General features: G+C 39.8%; 2 protein-coding genes across 8 annotated transcripts in view; one reads left to right on the top strand and one right to left on the bottom strand.

Annotated features, from left to right (window-relative positions):
• PIGL (phosphatidylinositol glycan anchor biosynthesis, class L) overlaps positions 1 to 11,300 on the bottom strand; it is a 47,007-nt gene extending 35,707 nt beyond the window's left edge. For both annotated transcript variants that reach the window (XM_004684572.2, XM_012725982.1), the window contains exons 1-2: positions 10,981 to 11,300; positions 4,937 to 5,036 (exon numbers count right to left, since the gene is read on the bottom strand). In XM_004684572.2, coding sequence (XP_004684629.1) covers positions 4,937 to 5,036; positions 10,981 to 11,218 — 338 coding nt within the window. In that variant the 5' untranslated portion in view covers positions 11,219 to 11,300. The remainder of the gene's footprint in view (positions 1 to 4,936; positions 5,037 to 10,980) is intronic.
• A 1,092-nt stretch (positions 11,301 to 12,392) lies between these two features.
• NCOR1 (nuclear receptor corepressor 1) overlaps positions 12,393 to 18,080 on the top strand; it is a 147,548-nt gene continuing 141,860 nt past the window's right edge. For all 6 annotated transcript variants that reach the window (XM_012726157.1, XM_012726156.1, XM_012726158.1 and 3 more), the window contains exon 1: positions 12,393 to 12,558. The gene's annotated coding sequence lies outside the window, so the exon portion shown is untranslated. The remainder of the gene's footprint in view (positions 12,559 to 18,080) is intronic.

Genomic DNA, 18,080 nt, shown 5'->3' with positions numbered 1-18,080 from the left:
TCCGGGGCAGGCGGGAATCGAACTCATGCGGAAGTGGCTTCAGATTCTCAGTGCTGTGCTTTAACCCGCTGCGCCACCAGGGAGGGCCCTTTTTTCCCTCTTTTAAGGGATTACATAAGGGACTTACTTTCCTGAGCTCTACTGGCTAAATGTTTCCCTGAAATGGAGCAATGAAGTTTTTAGGACAATAGGAAAAAGCACTGGCCATCCATGTCAACTAAATATACTCTTAAGTACACATTAGCCTTTCAAATAGACTAACGAAGTGGTGACCTACTTTCCTGCAGAAAGTCAGGAATCAATTCTGTCTTCCTTTTTGGCTCTGAATACTAGCACTGCCATTTATTAAGTGTGTGACCTCAGAGGGTTCTTTTAATCTCCCAAGCTTTTGTTTCCTCATGTGAAACAAAAAGAGAAAACAACACCTCTCTTGAATGCTTAGCCTAAGAATAAATGAGACGACCTTTAAGGAAGTGTGTACCTGACACAGAGCAGGTATAAAATAATTGTGGTTGAAGCAGATCCTCTGGTGCCAGGTTGCTTCAGTTCAAATGCCAGCGCTACTACTTATTAGCTGAAAGACCTTAAGCAAATTATTGTACCTTTCACTATGCCTCAGTTACTCACCTATAACTTGGGAAAAGTAATCGGATTATTTTGATGATTAAGTAAGATTATGTGTTTAGTATGGTTTTTGGCACAAACAATAATGGTTTAACACATATTGATAGCTACTATTATGGGTGTAAGTCCTCCATAAATCTTTCCTTCTTTTCCTCCCCTTCATTCTTTGAGTCATCTAAATAACTTAAAGTAAGATTCCAAAGCCCTACTTTTTCTGGGCATGAAATGAGAAACGGAAGACTAAAGGTTTCATATTACTAGGAACTGTATTGTGTCCTTCCAAAATTCATGTGTTGAAGCCTTAACCTCCCTAAGCGGCTGCATTTGGAGGTAGGATCTTTGGGAAGTAACTACAGTTAAGTGAGGTCACAAGGGCGGCACTGAGTTCTATAGGGCTGATGACTTTATAAGAAAAGAGAATATGTTCTCTTCTCTCCATGTGAATATACAATGAGACATAGACTTGTTTGTAAGTCAAGAAGAAAACATTCTCCAGAAAATGATCCCACTGGACTTTGATCTAAGAATTCTGTCTCCAGAACTGTGAGAAAATACATTTCTGTGGTTGAAACCATCCAGTCTTGGGTATTTTGCTATGGCAGTTTGAACAGACTAAGATATGTTGTTCCCCTGAATCTTCAAATTGGCTTCTTTTAAGATATACAAAAAATGTAATTAAGTCAGATGACAAGAGTAAAGATCTTGACAATTAAGCCAAGATCTTTAGTTTGACTAGAGTTTTTCCAACTCAAATCTCTTAAAAAAAAAAAATCTTACATTACTGGGTTAATGTTGACATTATACCGGTAAGAGTCTGTGTGCAAATGGAGCATCTTAGCAGCACTCCTCATTTTTATTATAACTATTACTAAAAGTCAAATTACAGCATACATCTACAGAATAAAAGTGAATCATATCATCTTTAAGAAAATGAACAAATGATTTCTTTCACAAATAGCCTTTCAAGTTTCACAATGCAGGAAGTTTAGGAACAGATATTAAATAACTTGCCCAGATAATGCAGTTAACCTGGTAAAGCAGAGGTTTCAGCACAGGAAGGCTGGCTTTAGATTTGTACTCTTTATTTATTTAGCTTTATCCTGGTTATTCATCATTGTTGTGGAGACGAGTTGGGTGTAGGCCAGAGGTGCAGCGGGTGAAAGAGACATAGTGGAGAACAGAAAAGGTGTATTTATTGAAATACACTGCTAAGAGTAGCAGTAGGTGAGACAGGAGAGGTCCACTGCCTTCATTTGTACATTCCAAAATCAACTGGCATAGATAGAGATGATCCCAACAGTTTACATTAAGCCAAGTAAAGTGAAAACAAAAATTGAAATGTTTTCCTGTTTCTTTGCAGGGCATCAAAGTGAACAGAAGTCCCCCCCAAATCTAACACAATTCCCAACAACAATGCCTAACAGAATGTGGAATATCTTTTATAACCTTCAGTTAACCTAGTTAATGTTGAGGTGTTAGGTGTGTTCTCAATTAAATCATTAATACGTATAAATTGCCTGTCCTTCCCATAATTATTTAACATAGTTTAAGGAATTCCACTGCAATAGAAGTGGAACAGAAGAGAGACATGTTAAAAAAATCGAAGATGACATTAGGATTATTTGTAGATGACTCACTTATAAAACCTGGGACTCAATAAAAGAAATACACATAAAAATCAATAAATCTTCTATTACCAGCAGTAAAATGGAGCCCTCACCTCTGCTTAACCTACCTTTTGTTCTTTGCTGTGCATTTGACACTTAAAATAATCTTCTTCTTCTGCACCCTGAGTAGTCCTAAACCTATGTCCCAGCTTAAGACAAGCCTTTAAACCTTCCCTACCCTAACTGAATGAAAAATCAAGTCTATTTGGGCTATAACACACACAGGTTTTACAAGACAGCAAGACAAAATGAGCATCTTTTTTCTATAGCCATTACAGCACTCTGCAGAATATACTAGACACAGGGTTTCCCAGTGTCTAGTTGATACTACAGTGACAGATGTTAGTGATAGTCAATCATGTAGGGCAGGAGGCCTGAGAGGAAATCTGCCAGGGACTCCTGAGTTTTCTCTCTATATAAAGACATGTGCAGGGGGAAAACATCCCCTTCTTGCCAGGACACAGTTGTGTCTGCATGTGACAACTAGGACTGCTACAATCACTTGGTAACTGTGGGAAGCCTGTTTATGTGATAAAAACAGTGGCATAGAAAAACTGTAAGGACTCAGGATTTTGATGATGTTGGGGAACTACCCTAAACTTGTCTTGCTTCTGGTTGACTCCACATCTTGAGACAGATCTTACTGTTGGAGCCACAAACAGATTCAACACTCATTGCAAGCTATTACACTTTTTCATATCTACTTGTCAGTAGATACTCATTTTAATCTCTAAGGGTATAAAACAAAACAAATTAGGACTAAGTTTAGTGGAGTGATGTAGAAAATAATAATAAACAAATGGTGGGTGAGAGGAGTGGGTTCCTTCTTTGTATAGAAACATGAAAACCTCTACTTTGGCAATTCTTCACTGGACTTTTCCCTCTTCACCTATTCTTTTTTATTTTCTTCACCTAGCCTTAAAGTAACATGTCACTTTAAAATGTTTTAAGTTGTAGTATCACCTTCTTATAAATTACCCCAAAAATAGAAAAGGAAAACCTCAAAAAAGGGAAGCAAGTACAAACTAATTTGTAGTAAATTGCAAAAGCTAGGTTGAGATTTTTATTTATTTATATTTTAAAAAAAGATTTATTTATTTATTTATGCATACAGAACTGGGGCGCAGGCCAGAGGTGCAGGGGCAGTGAGAGGACTCACCAGAGGCAGAGTAGGGAACAGAACAGGCAGATTGATCAAGTACACTGCTGAGGGGAGCATGGGGTGGGTGAGGAGAGGTCTGTTGCACCTTTTGGGTCCCCCCTGGGGCTGGGGATTGAACTTGAACTGAAGTGGCTGTGGCTCGCTTGCAGTGCTGTACTTTTAGTCCACTGTGCCACCAAGGTGGGCCTAGGTTGAGATTTTTAAAGCTAAGGAGGTTATTAAGCCCCAAATGTTGTGATACAAACCACAATTGCTGTTATATAGGTCTCTGATTTTATTTTTATTTGAAGAGTCAGGTCAGTAACAGTAAAGTAAGTTATATTTATATGTGCCTCAAAATAGTAGGAGAAAAGGTGTGTTGTTTGGTACTGAAATTTTTTTTACTACAAAAGTTTTCAAATGAATGTAAAAGCTAAAACTATAATGAACATTCATGTACCTTCCACTGAGGTTCAACTGTTAATATTTTGCCATTATGGTTTAATCTATATAGGTATTTTTTCCTGAACATTTTAAAATAAACTGCAGACATCATGATGAGAGTCATATTATATTAGCCTTGGTTTTCAATATCTGCTTTTCTAAGTATATAAAGATAAAAGCCCCTTTTCATGTTAAGGATTTTATGAAATCCTTAAAAAAATCAAAGAAGAGGCCCTCCCTGGTGGAGCAGCGGGTTAAAGCACTGCACTGAGAAGCTAAAGCCACTTCCGCATGAGTTCGATTCCTGCCTGTCCAGGAGGTGACCACATGGCGTGGCAGACCTCTCCTGAGCTGCCCACTGCTCCCCTCAGCAGTGTACTTCGTTGATCTGCCTGTTCTGCTCCCCACTCTGTCTCTGGTGAATCCTCTCACCCTCCGCATCTCTGGCCCGTACCCCAGTTCTGTATGAATAAATAAATAATTCTTTAAAAAAAAAAAAAATCAAAGAAGCCCCTTCCTGGTGGCTCAGTGGGTTAGGATGCAGCGCTGAAAGCTAGTCATAGCCACTTCAGTGAGAGTTTGACTCCCTGCCCAGAAGTGATCACATGAAACAGCAGACCTCTCTAGTATTGTCTGCTGCTCCCCTCAGCAGTGTACTTCGTAGATCTGCCTATTCAGATCCCTGCTTGAAAATATTTCATACATAAAAAATGGTAAGTGGGGACAGACGAAGCAGGTTCAGTAAGGATTGATGACTACTGAGATTAGGTAATAGGCATATGGGAATTTAGGATACTGTTCTCTATACTTTTGGTATTTTTGAAATATTATAAACTTTTTTAAAGATCTAAGAGAAGTAGCTATTTTGACACAAATCTGAACAGAAGTTGAAAAAATGTATTTTCATTACACCGTCATTTAAAAACAAATGTGAAACTATTTTAAGTTGACTTCTCAAATAAGATGTTCTTATCCACCCACAGTAGCTTTTTTGTCTTTTGAGTGTATCACTGCATATTTATTGCCACTGAATTTCAACACTGTTAAAAGATAAGTTTACCTGTTGTCAATAATTTGTACACTGGAGGGTGGAATCCCCAAGACACTGCAGCTCTGCAAAAGTTCTTTCTTACGAATCTCCCCTTGATTGTAGTAATTTCCTGAGGATAGCAAATATATAGTGGTAGGTTTCTTTAGATTGAAGCTCTATCTTTTCACTTTTTCTTATCTTGCTCACGAAAGGAATTAAACTACTTGAAATATTTGTGGCTATGATAAAAAGTTGAAGAAAATACAATATTAAGCTTACTCTTACATAATCTTGTGAAGCTACTAGTAGCACAAATCGTTTGAATAACCATTCAAACCTTCCAGTGTCTGTAGTTACCGTGTTTGTCGGTTTGCATTACAGTCACCTATTGCAGGCATCATGGTATATCACAAAAGCAACTGATTAAGGGTTGACTCTTGTAAAACCACTGATAACAACTGGGGTATTGCCACACTGTTTTACATATTGAGAATCCTGAAATATTTGTTACATACTTATTTAATAAAGAGACAGCTTCCTGCCTCTTCAGGCATCATTCAGGAAAATGTATTCTTTTGAGGAGCTTAGCAATTCTAGCATGATTATGGGGGATCTTGACCACACTGGGACCCCAAATAGATTACATATTATTTTCCTAGTATACTTCTAAGAATAATTTGGTAAGTACAACTCCTCTGTATCCTTACAAGTAATATACAATGAAGCTTTGTTACCACTTAAATTGCACTTACATGTGTAAATGTCTAACTAATATACCACTTAATTAAATTCTCTAGCAAATAATTGCTTGTGTGATTTGTACAAGTAACTTTTCTGAGCCAGTCTCTCCACCTGTCAAGTGTGAACAGAAATTGAAAAAATACTTAGGCTTTCCTGGGAATTAGATGATAATTTATGAAAGTTCTTTTCTCCACTTTTTTTTGTCTTTACCTTCTTCATCCTCTTCTACCTGAATGTCAATTCAGTTTTATAAACCAGATCAAATGACATTTCCTATGGGAAAGCCTTCATCTACTTTTCCTGGCAAATAATCATTTCCAGTAGTCTATGTGTAAGTATAAACATTTCTCCATGGTTGGATTTATTTCCTAGTGTCACTGACTTTAAAAGTCATGGTCTCACTCAATTTTGTATCATCCTGATGTCTAGCACCCTGTAGGCACTCATGCAGGACTGAACAAAGAGAGGTACCCCTTACTGTCCAGGATATCTTAGAGGAAAAACTCCTTTGTGAATCCTTTAAATTTTGGCAGGGCTTTCTCCAGTGCCAGTTTTGAACTGTTTGAAGCCACCATATTGTATCCAATAAAGAGATGAACCCTAAACAGGAACTCAAGTAATAATTTAATTTTGAATTGTTCTCATCACAAGTTTTTGGATTTTAAGTCAGATAGAGACCTACAGTTAGTTTGTGGACATTTCAGTTTCTTCCATTCCCATATACATACCTTCTCCTGGTTTGTTCCAAAGTTTTATCATTGTTGACAGAGTCTAATATGCTAGCGATGTGATTCTTAAGATGCTGTGCATATCAGACACATTAAGGTTTGAGAAACTACTTAGAACTGAGTCTAATGTTCTCTTGGAGGTTTTATTGCTATGTGTTTGAATTAAGGATTTAGGAATTCAAAGTCAGAGATAATTATAACATAGTCACCATGTTAGGTGAACATGTAGCCATTTCAACAGTGTTTAAGATCTCTTAGCAGCTCTCAACTGACATTTTAAAACAGCGTCCAAGTAAAGAGGTACATACTGGGATGCACAAGATAACCTGGTGGGGTGGAGGAAAAGCTTTACGAACTTCTGTTGCTTATCTTGTCCTTTATGAAAGTCCACTTTGGTTACTGTCTTGTAAAGTACACATAACTTTATTGCTCTATCTACTTAATGTAATTATGGATAAATATACAAATAATGGGGGCATTTGTTCAAAAGTTTTTACAAATAGGAAAATGTGACCAAAAAGTTTGGAGGTCATTTTTCTAGAAAACAAAATAAATGGAATATAGATTTATTTATATAGAACTATATCACGTGTATATAAACTCATGCAAATCGTATGCTTAGTGGTCTTCTGCCTTCCAATAACTTATACTTCTCAGTAATAATCAGCATTCATAATCACATCTAATAGAAGTTAGTACTTTGTAAAGACCCAAATTTATATACCACAATAAAGGCATAGTTTAATTTAAAAACTTAATTTATTCATTCTAAATAGGTAAAGTATTTACATAAAAATAAGAAGGAACAAATCATATACAGCAAAGAGAAAACAAGACCCTCTCTTGCTCCTTTGGTTTTTTAAAGATTTTATTTATTTTTGTGTAGAAGAACTGGAGTATAGGGCAAGTGGGGGTTGTGTCGAGGATTCACCAGAGGCAGAGCATGGAGCAGAAGGCTGATTTACTGAAGTAAACTGCTAAGGAGAACAGCAGGAAAAAAAAAGAGAGGGCTGCTGTGCCATGTGGGTTAGCTCCCTGACCAGAAATGGAACTCGGGCCATTGTGGTCATAGCACTAAGGGGTGGCCAGGCTTCTATTTTGGAAGTTTTAACTTATTAGAATTGAATTTATTAGATTGGGAATCAAGGCATTGTATTCGAATACCTGGCCTTCTACTAATTTCATGAATCTGAAGAAATTCCTTATGTTTCGGGAATGCTAGCAAAGTTATTCCATGATCATGACCAAGATAATTCTAAAATGTTGGAGGAAGGAAAAAGGTGAACATCTTCTCAAACATAAAAGAGGGGTGTTTAGTTCTGTACTGGTTAGGACCTATGCAGGAAAACAGAAACTATCAAATATTGATCCTTCCATATGCAGAAATGGAATGCAAAGAAGTTGATATATAACAGAGAGTTATAGGATGAAATAGGGAATCTTGAGTGAATCAACCCAGAGAATAGAAACAGCAAGGAGAAACTACTAAACCTAGGGTGGAGAGATAAAAGGAGGCAGTGTTAATAGAGTCCAAAGATCTTGGCTCCTCAGCGGAAACTGAAACCAAAAGAGCTGAACCCTCTTCCATTAAAACGTATCCATAGAACTCAGTTGGAGAAACCATGCTTTAAAAATGACGCCAGAATAAAAAAATGCACAAAGGATTTGTATAGGCATTTATCCAAAGATATACTAATGGCCTGTAAAAGCAAGTAAAGATGCTTCAATACCATTCACCACTAGGGAAGTGCAAGTCAAAACCACAATGACATATTTCACATCCACTAAAATGGCTAAAAGAAGAAAACTAAAAACCCAAGTAAAACAAAAATGGAAAATTGTAAGTATAGTTGAGGATATGGAGAAATTAGAACCCTTGTGCATTGTTGGTAGTATAAAAGGTCATCTGCTGTTTGAACAGTTTAGTGGTTGCACTTTAGTGATTTCTCAAAAATTTAAGCATAGAATTACTATACAATTCAGCATCTCTACAGTTAATTTTAGGTAAAAAATAATTTAAAATATGGATTCAAATAGTTAATTGTTCATAGCAGTAGTATTCACAATAGCCTAAAAACGAACACAACAATCCAGATGTCTACAAACAGGCAAAGGGATAAATAATGTGGTATCTGTTTACAAAGGGGTATTACTCAGTTTTAAAAAGGAATGAAGTTCTGATAATGCTACAGTATGGATGCACTTTGAAAACATTATGCTTGGATCCTCTCTGGTAGCTCAGCGGGTTTGGATGCAGAACTGCAAGCTTACTGTAGCCGCTTTGGTGGGAGTTCGATCCCTAGTACCTGGAGGTGATCTGCATGGTGTGGCAGACTTCTCCTGACCTGCCCACTGCTTCCCTCCAAAGGTACTTAGTAATCTGCCTGTTCTGCTCTCCCCGCTCTGTCAATGGTGAATCCTCTCACTGTCTCTGCACCTCTGACCTATACCCCAGTTTGTATGCATAAATAAATCAATCTTTAAAAAAATTCTCTAGGTAGAAGCTTTCCTTTAAAAAAAAAAAAGAAAGAAAACATTATGTTAAGTGAAATAAGTCAGACATAAAAAGACAATTATCAATTTCCATACCAGTGTGGTAGATTTGTTATAACTGATGAAACCACATTGACATATAAGTCCACAGTTTGCATTAGGGCTCACTCTTGATGTTGTACATTATATGAGTTTGACAAATGTATAATGACCCATATTCCATCATTATAATATAACTTTTCATTGCCCTAACAATATTTTTAAAGATGTATTTATTTATGCATATAGAACTGGGGTATAGGTGAGAGGTGCAGGGGCAGTGAGAGGATTCACCAGAGACAGAGCGGGGAGCAGAACAAGCAGACTGATGACATACACTGCTGAAGGGAGCAGCAGGCGAGACAGAAGTCTTGCCATGTCATGTGGGTCACCTCCCTGGCTGGGGATCAAACCTGTGCTGAAGTGTGCTGAAGCGGCTATGTCCAGCTAGATAGTGCTGTGCTTTAACCTGACTCCCCACCAGGGAGGGCCCTTTGCCCTATCAATTCTATGCACCCTCCCCCCTTCCCCCTGGTAACCACTGAAAATTTTAATTATCTGGTTTTGCCTTTTCCAGAATTTCATGTAGCTATGTAGCCTTGTGATTCTGTATTAGCTTTTCTGACTGGCTTCTTTTGCTTAGATATATCCATCTAAGTCTTCTTCATGATTTTTCATGGCTTGACAGCTAATTTTTTTTTTTAATCAAGAATATTATTTCATTATATGGATGTAACACAGTTTATCCATTCATCTACTGAAGGCAGTACCGGTGCATGCAAGTTTTGTCAATTATGAAAAAAGTTGCTGTGAACATGGATGGAGCTGAAAGGGATCATGCTTAAATAAACAGGAAAGAAAAAGAAAACTACTGGATGATTTCACTTATAGCAGGAGCATAAGGGATCAGGAGGAAAAAAAGAGAGAGACAAACAAATGTAATAGATTAAAAATGAAAACAATGAGCAACAATAAACCAGAGACACTATGAGAGTGGAAGGGGAAATCGGATAGGAACTAGGGTGGGAAGAGTGCACTGGACTGTGGTGATGGCACAGGGTGACTTGGTGGTGGGAAGCTCAGGGGGATTACAACTGAGATGAAAAAATGCACAAAATGAAGAATGATGTAAAAACTAAAAAATATAAAATTATAAAAAAAGAAAAAACTTGCTGTGAACATCTTTTTCCAGTCGACATAAGTTTTCAACCCCTTCGGGTAAATATCAAGGAGTGTGATCCTTGGATGGTATGGTATGTTTAGTATGTTTAGTTTTGCAAGAAACTGCTAAACTTACTGTCTTCCAAAATGGTTATAGCACTTTTGCATTGCTACCATCAATGAATGAAAGTGTCTGTTTTTCTACACCCCTATCAGTATTTGGTGTTATTAATGTTCTGGATTTAAGCCATTCTAATAGGTCTCCAGTACACATGGATTTTTAAAAATCTTTTTGCTAAATGAATGATAAATTAACATTAAGACAAAAATAATATAAAATTGTATAAATTGTAATTTCTGTGAAAAATCTATAATGGAAAAAGAACCTGATACAACCAAATGGGAAACGGGATCATGGGCATTTAAAAAAAAATTATTAGAAATAATTTTACATACCACCAAGTTCACCCACTAGATATGTCTGTGCAATCACTTCATTTATACAGCTGCGCAGTTGTCACCATAATTCATAATCCACCAAATCCAGATCATAATCATGGTCCATTTTTGTTTTCTCATTTGGTCTTTTCTGTATTTTTGGAATTCTTTGAAAAGCCCCTTTACTGAAAATTGGGGGAGTTAAACTACAAAACTACTTAAAAAATCACTTCATAGTCTAATGATCTGAATCTACCTCTTCAAACCAGCATGTTTCTTTTGAGCACAAAACGGATTCTAAATGCATCAGGAAGTCCTTTGCTAGAGTCAGAAATAAAACATTTAAGGGTTAACCAGACACAAGGATTCTGTTGGTTATATCGCAAAATCATTACTCTTGATCCTTCTGCAAATACAACAGTCGTAGGTGTATTCACAGCGCTAGCTCCCAGGGCCCCGCCTACAGCCTCCTACCTGAGGAGAAGCATAGTAGGAACACCCGGTGCCTCAGGCGGGCCAAGCCTAACACTGTGGGAGCAAAGAACATGGCTTCGTCGTCTGGGTGCGCGATCACTAGGAGGCTCCGATTTCCGTCTCCCAGCAGGGCAGTCTGCTCTTGATTCTTCGCTCGTACTGAGGCGTTCCATACCCACAGGAAACCACAAGCTAGGACCAAGGCAGCCACCAAACACTGAACCGTCACCACCTCCATGCGCCAAGGCACTGCGACTGCGCAGTAGGGAAGATGTCGCTGACCCTGCCTCCGGCGGGAAAACTGCAGCCGCTGAAATTGCGTTCCGAGTCTAAGCCTTGCCGTCTAGGTCCGTGAATGAAGCATTAAACGTCGAGTTCATGTGGTAGCTTTACACAGATGCCTCCCAGCCGGCCTTTAATGAATTCTCTCCATTCTACGCCGCATTTAATAAGTCTATTCTTGCTCGATTTCAGAGCTGAACTGTGAATCCTGTACGGTAGTTTTTTATCCTTGTCCTGTCAGCACAACGGGTTTAAAGGGAAGCGTTTAAACAGCCCTCGCATCTTTTAGTAAACGTTCTCTCCTAGCTTCACCATTTTAGAATTCATCTCTTGAAACCTGGGACCTCTTCATAATTATATGGCGAGACCATGCCTATCCGGGTGATGCACCGACTTTGTCTTTCCGTCTTAATTTTGGGATGTGGAATGGTGGCTTTTCTAAAGTAAAAGTATGTAGTTACAAAGAACCGTGAGGTCGTTTCAGTGGAAGAGTGAGGCTGAACGTGCCCTCGGTACTCGCCAGGGCTACAGGCTCCTCGGTCGAGAGACTTGTGCTTAAACGACCGATTTCAAGAGCAAATCGGCCTCGCCTGACACTCCAGTGACGTCTTGGTGCAGATTACAGCCGGAGCCTTGGAAAATGACTTGGTAGGTGAGCTTGCACGACTCTGGGCCCCAGCACGTGGGGCTCTCGTCCCCTTCCCGCAGTCCGGGGCCTCAGAAGGCCACCGCAGTCCGGCCGCTCCGCGCCGCGCCGCGCCGCGAAGGGGTCGCGGGGCCAGAGCTAGTTTATCCCATTTTTTTTTTCCCACGCCCGGTGGAAGACCCCGAGGGTCCGGGGGACCGGTGGGCGGCTCCACCTAGGGGCGCAATGGCAGCGCGCAGGGTCAGGCCGAGCACGGCGCTCTTCGGTGCCGACTCCGGTCGAGGGGACCGCCTCCGCCGCCAGACCCAGAAATGTGTGGAGACCAGGCGCGGGGCAGCTCAAGCGTCTCGGCCAAGGTAGGAGCTGCGCTCCGCCAGCTGAGGGAGTCTGCATCCTAAGTCTCCGGAAGGAGGAGGAGCCGCCGCCGGAGCCGCCTCAGCCGCGGCCGCCCGGGTAGGGGGGGGAGGGAGAGGGGTTGAGTCAAGATGGCGGCCAAGGTGGCGAAGCAGCGGCAGAGGCGGCAGCGGCTGCTGGAGTGAGCTCCCGGCTAGCCGCGCCAGGCGAGGTCTCCGGGCAGAGACGCGCGCCAGGGCCGCGTCCTGCTCCTCAGACTGAGGGGCGCGCCGCCTCCCACGCTCCGCCAGCTCCGGGTGAGTAGGCCCGGGCGACCGCTGCCCCGGCCTCTTGGCCCCCGCTCGCCCCGGGGCTGCCGAGGCTCCCCCGGCACTGGCTGCGAGAGCGGCTGCTCTGCCGGGCGAGGGGCGTCGCGGGCCCGGTTAGTCGGGACCCGCCCCGGCTGCCCAGCCTCTTGCCCTCGGTCGCCCAGGGGCGAGTCGGGCGCGGCGGAGAGCTTGGGTTGGGCTAGTGGAGGAGGCTTATGGAGTTTGGAGGAAGAATGGGCTGCGGCCGGGCCGGAGCCGGCTACGAGCTGTCCTGTGGGGAGGGGGTGTGTGGTGCCGAAGGGCCGAAGAGGGAGACCGGGAGCGTCCGGGACCCCGGGTGGGGCCGGCACAGGTGGCGGGCCTGGGCTCCTTGGGGGCCAGAGTTGGTGACGGTCTTTGGAGTGTGGAAGGGGTTAGGGAGGGTGACAGCGATGGGTAAGTGCGTGAAGAGCAAACTAGTTCACCTTTCTAACCAGAATACTTCGGGGTGTAATGGCGAAGGGTGGGTAGCCGTGGAAATAGCAAAGATCGGAACCGTGTACCTTCTGCCGTTTATTATTGGTGTTTTCCTGTGCGAAGCCAATGGATGCACCACTTAAGAGGGATTTGAGAAACTAATTGAGGAATCAGTCATAGTGGAGGGGACACTTAATTCTTCAAATTAACTGGATACATATAATCGTGTTTATGGGAATAAGTGGCATTTCTGAAAAGTGTTAACTCAGGAAGTGTCATTTTTCTTTTTCTGGTAATGCATACCACAGAGCAGCTTCGACAGAGTTCACCTTGGAGAGTAGTGGTATAAATAATCCTAATCTTTGGGGGTAGTATATTCACCTGCATTAGATTTGCTTCCTTAATTGTGTCTCAATTATATTGAAATTTACATTTTTATGAGCACCCTAGTGAGGCAGAGATGGGAGGCAGAACATGACTGTGTGCAAAGAGCAGCAGGCCCAGGATTTTAAAAATGCCTACAAATATTCATTCGTTCAACACATATTGATCAGTAGCTGCTGCTTTTGGGTCACGTGTGATTGCCTCTTGGATACTGAAGAGTGGATGCCATTATTTAATTTCTAGTAGTTTTGGGAAATGTTTGATGTTTCCTTTCATAAAGCTGTTTCATAAATCAACTTGCTTGAACTCAGAAGCAGACCAATTTTAGATTCTGATTTATACTGGGGTAAAAATGACAGTAGAAATAACAAGTTGTTGGAGACATATTGTATCTTATTTTTCCATTGTGTTATAATCCAGTGGAAGTTTACTTTAATATTTATAGTACACAGTTGCTTTGCCTTGCTTTAAGCACACCTGTTCATGGAAATCAAGGTTAATGCATACACATGCACATATATGAATAACATTTAAATACATATATAAGAATGTGATTACTTGCATTACTAAATAGGCTCTCTTTTTACAAAAGGCTTACCATATGTTGAACTGCTCCCCTGAGGAAAAGATGATACAAAGTGCCCTGATTTTTTTCTTTAACTATTTTACACTTTGGAACATGATCAACCTTTCTGTGTTTCAGTTTCCTCAGCTATGATAGTAGGAAAACCCCTGTCTTCCTCCGGTTGGCTAAGAGTTAATAATTACTATGAAATTGCTTTAAGCCGGTTGAAAAGGTTATATTATATTTTTGTGAGGTAGTAACAACTCCTCCTGTACTTCTGAAAAATCTCTCAGGCCATTTACACTTTCTACTTTGTATTTAGGTGTTTATCTTCCTGTTATCTCCTATTGAGGACAGGATAGGCCCTTATCTGATTTTATCTTTACATGTAAGGCACACTGGGTTTTAATTTTTTTTGTGTAGGATATTGACAGGTAAATGTTGAATGAATACACATTGGATACTAATCAGAAAAATGCATTCATGTTACAACTTACCAGAATGCACCTGTTGTCTGCTGTGACTTATCTATGTAGCTGTGATTCTCTCCTTCTCTCCATGGCTTCTGGAGGAATACCTCTTTTTTTTTTTTTTTCAAGATTTATTTATTTATGCATAGAAGAACAGAGGCTCAGGCTAGAGATACAGAGGGTGAGAGGATTCACCAGAGAGAGAGAGTGGGGAGCATAACAGGCAGGCCAACTGAAATACACTGCTGAGGAGAGCAGTGGGCATGACAGGAGAGATTTGCTGTGCCATGTGGGCCACCTCCCTGGTCTGGGATAGAATTTGTGCTGCAGTGGCTGAGGATAGCTTTAACCCCCATGGTACCAGGGAGGTCCCTGAAATACCTCTTTTTAACTGGGTGTCTTACTAGATATAATTGTGTTAATTCTTGTTACAACTTATCAGAATGTGCCTGCTGTGCAAACTTAAGCATTTGGCCTGATTTCATTTTTTTAAAAAAAGCACAAAATGCTTAAAGTTAACTTGTGTTGTTGCTTTTTAATTTAATTAAGTTTGTTTCACAAGGCAATTTAGATTATCAAGTATTTTAAAGCTTTTTTTTTTTTTTTAAACTTGTGAACTGCTAAGATTTTCTTGCCATTGCTGTCTGCAGTAGGAAGCACATGTCTTTGAATAGGCCATGGATTTTTTTGTAGGTAAGTGTTAAGTTTTTACTCAGTTTTGGACGTGTGTGTATTTTGTTACTTATCGAATAGCTTTAATTGTATGTTGTAACCTGCCTTAATTTGTAATTGCAAATTCTTATGCCTGGGGATGGTAGAGATCTCACATATTCACTTATTTTTATCTGTTCTACTTCAGATATTGTATTTTATTTAAATACAATTCAAAGGAATAAAGGCTGACCAGAATTTATTATGTATGGATTTACTTTACTTGTTAGATAGACATTTGTGTATTTTAATTTAGTCACTGTTCAACCAGTGTCAACTGCCATTATGTTCATAGCATATTACTAAAGGCATGAAAGGTACAAAATTGAACAGATATGAATGATTCCTTCTCTAGGTTGCTGCTGTTTTGTTCTTTTTATATTTGAATTTGCAAAAAGTACATTTACATGGATGGTAAAGAAAGACTTTTGTTTCTTTTTCTGTCAGGATTTAGGAGTATTGAAAAGCTTCTGTCATGTAGCAATAACTGTGTATGAGGCATCTGTTTTTTATTTTACTGTTCTTGTGGTTTTTCTTGAACATTTTTACTGTTCTGCCATTTTTTTCTATCAGAAAAGTTTGTATGTTCAAAATACTACTTGAATAGTTTTCAGATATATATTTTTTGAAAGGTCCTTCTTGCATTTGGAAGTTCTGTGGAGTTCTTCAGTTTGAATCTTCAATATGTGTTGCTACTACTTTTACTTTAAAGTGATCTGCATTGATTAAAATAAATTGCTGCTAATTTATAGAATTTTAGAGTCAAATGTTGATTTTCTAGTCTTACTTGTTTTACTGGTGAGTAAATTAAGGGTCACAGAAGTGAAGTAATGTGCCTAAATTGCTGTATTTTGACTGTAGCAGAATTCAGTTTGTTGGCAACCAGTCTAGTGGTCATTCCATCATACCCTATATGTATATATACACACACACACTGCATGAGATAGTTCAAGGTGATGAATGACATTTAAAACAAAAAATGGTATGAATGGGGAATGAGATCACTTATTCAACTTAGGTATTGAATTTAAGATACTTCTAAACTTTAAATTTATGCAATTAAAATATATTTTGAAAATTTAGTATTGTTCTATATGGTCACTGAAAATAATTTAACTTGAGGCATAACAGACCTCTCCCATCTTGCCTCAGCAGTGTCTTTCAGTAGATCTTCCTGTTCTCCCTGCTCTCTCAGGTGAATCCTCTCTCCCCTGCCTCCCCCCACACTGGCTTATACCCCAGTTCTTGTATGCATACATTAGTCTTTAAAAAAATTTAAATTTTTAAAAATTTTTAAAAATTTGCTTAAATTAACATGTTTTGTTATTTTACTTTGCTTATCTTCAATATGCTTACTTCATTGATGGAAATTCTATTATGCTCATGGTTAGGTACCTCAGATACCCAAACAGTTGAGTTATTTTGCATATTAGTTGTTGTTTAAATCACCCTCAAACCCTTGGAATTTTTTTTAAGTAAGATACTTCAATTGAGATATTTCAATTGTTAAATAAAAGCTACATCAATAGCCTGATCATGAACTGTATTCTTAATGTTGTGTGAGTAGGCATGCCAGTAATAAACTATTTTTTTTAAAAAAATTATTTATTTATTTATGCATGCATACATACAAGAGTTGGGATACAGATCAGAGGTGTGTGGGGGGGAGAGAATTCACCAGAGACAGTGGGGAGCAAACAGGTGGACTGACTGAAATACACTGCTGAGGGAGCAGTAGGTGAGACAGGAGAGGTCTGCTGGGCCATGTGGGTCACTTCCTTGTCCAGGGATAGAACTCATGCTGCAGTGGCAGCTAATAGCTTCATAGTGCTGAGACTTAACCCCTTGCACCACAAGAGAGACCCCATAATAAACTTTATTTTGAAGGAAAACACACCCACATTCATTTTGAACTGTTGTATCTTTGTGTGAAAACTGGAGCATGGCATATTTCCTTATGCCATTTGGGCTGTTAAATAACATTACATAATAACATGTTGCATTAAGCAGCATTTTTCTTTTACAGTGCTCTTTTCTGGAATATTCTTTTCCTGCCTTACTCTTTTAAACTCTACCACTTCTAAATTCTGCCTATTTTTTTGAGGGCTTGATCACATATCATTTCTTTCAGGAAATCTCCTCCTACTCTTTCCTCCAAAAATGTGTATTCTTCATTCTGGAAATTCATGCTTTACTTATGCTTCTATTAAAACATAGTTATCAGGCCCTCCCTGGTGGTGCAGCAGGTTAAAGCACAGCACTAAGAAACCAAAAGCCACTTTAGCATGAGCTCGATCCCTGCCCCGGAGGTGATGCACATGGCATGGCAGACTCTCCTGACCTTCCAGCTGCTCCCCTCAGAAGTGTACTCCAATGTCAGTTGGCCTGTCCTGTTCCCCACTCTCTCTGGTGAATCCTCTTACTGCTCCTGCACCTCAGGCCTATACCCCAATTCTTTATGCATAAATAAATCTTTAAAAAGCAAAAAGCAAAAAAAATCATAGTTATCTATGTACATGCCCCTTTAGTCTCTATTATTCTATAGCCCATTGTAAGCATGTATCTCAGTTATGGCTTCCTCTCCCCCCACTTTCAGAATAATACTGATGGCCTAGGAAATGTGTAGCAGATATTTTGTGAATGCATGAAAAAGAGCTTAGCAGCTAGAGTTGTTTGGTGCTGTTGTGGAAACTGACAGATACAAATATGGGGAACTTGATGCTGAATAGTTTTGGAAATTAAAATGCAAGTAGAAATTTACCAATGTCACTGAGATAAAATGTCTGCAATCAGTGATTTATCATAGTGTTTCTTTAAAAAATCTCAGTTTAGGCCCTCCCTGGTGGCGCAGCGGGTTAAAGCACAGCACTGAGAATCTAAAGCCGCTTCCTCATGAGTTCAATTCCCGCCTGCCCCGGAGGTGA

Source organism: Condylura cristata, unplaced genomic scaffold (genome assembly GCF_000260355.1).
Source record: "Condylura cristata isolate star-nosed mole 26May11 unplaced genomic scaffold, ConCri1.0 scaffold00017, whole genome shotgun sequence".
Lineage (NCBI taxonomy): Eukaryota > Metazoa > Chordata > Mammalia > Eulipotyphla > Talpidae > Condylura > Condylura cristata.
This window is presented reverse-complemented; position numbering and strand designations above follow the sequence as displayed.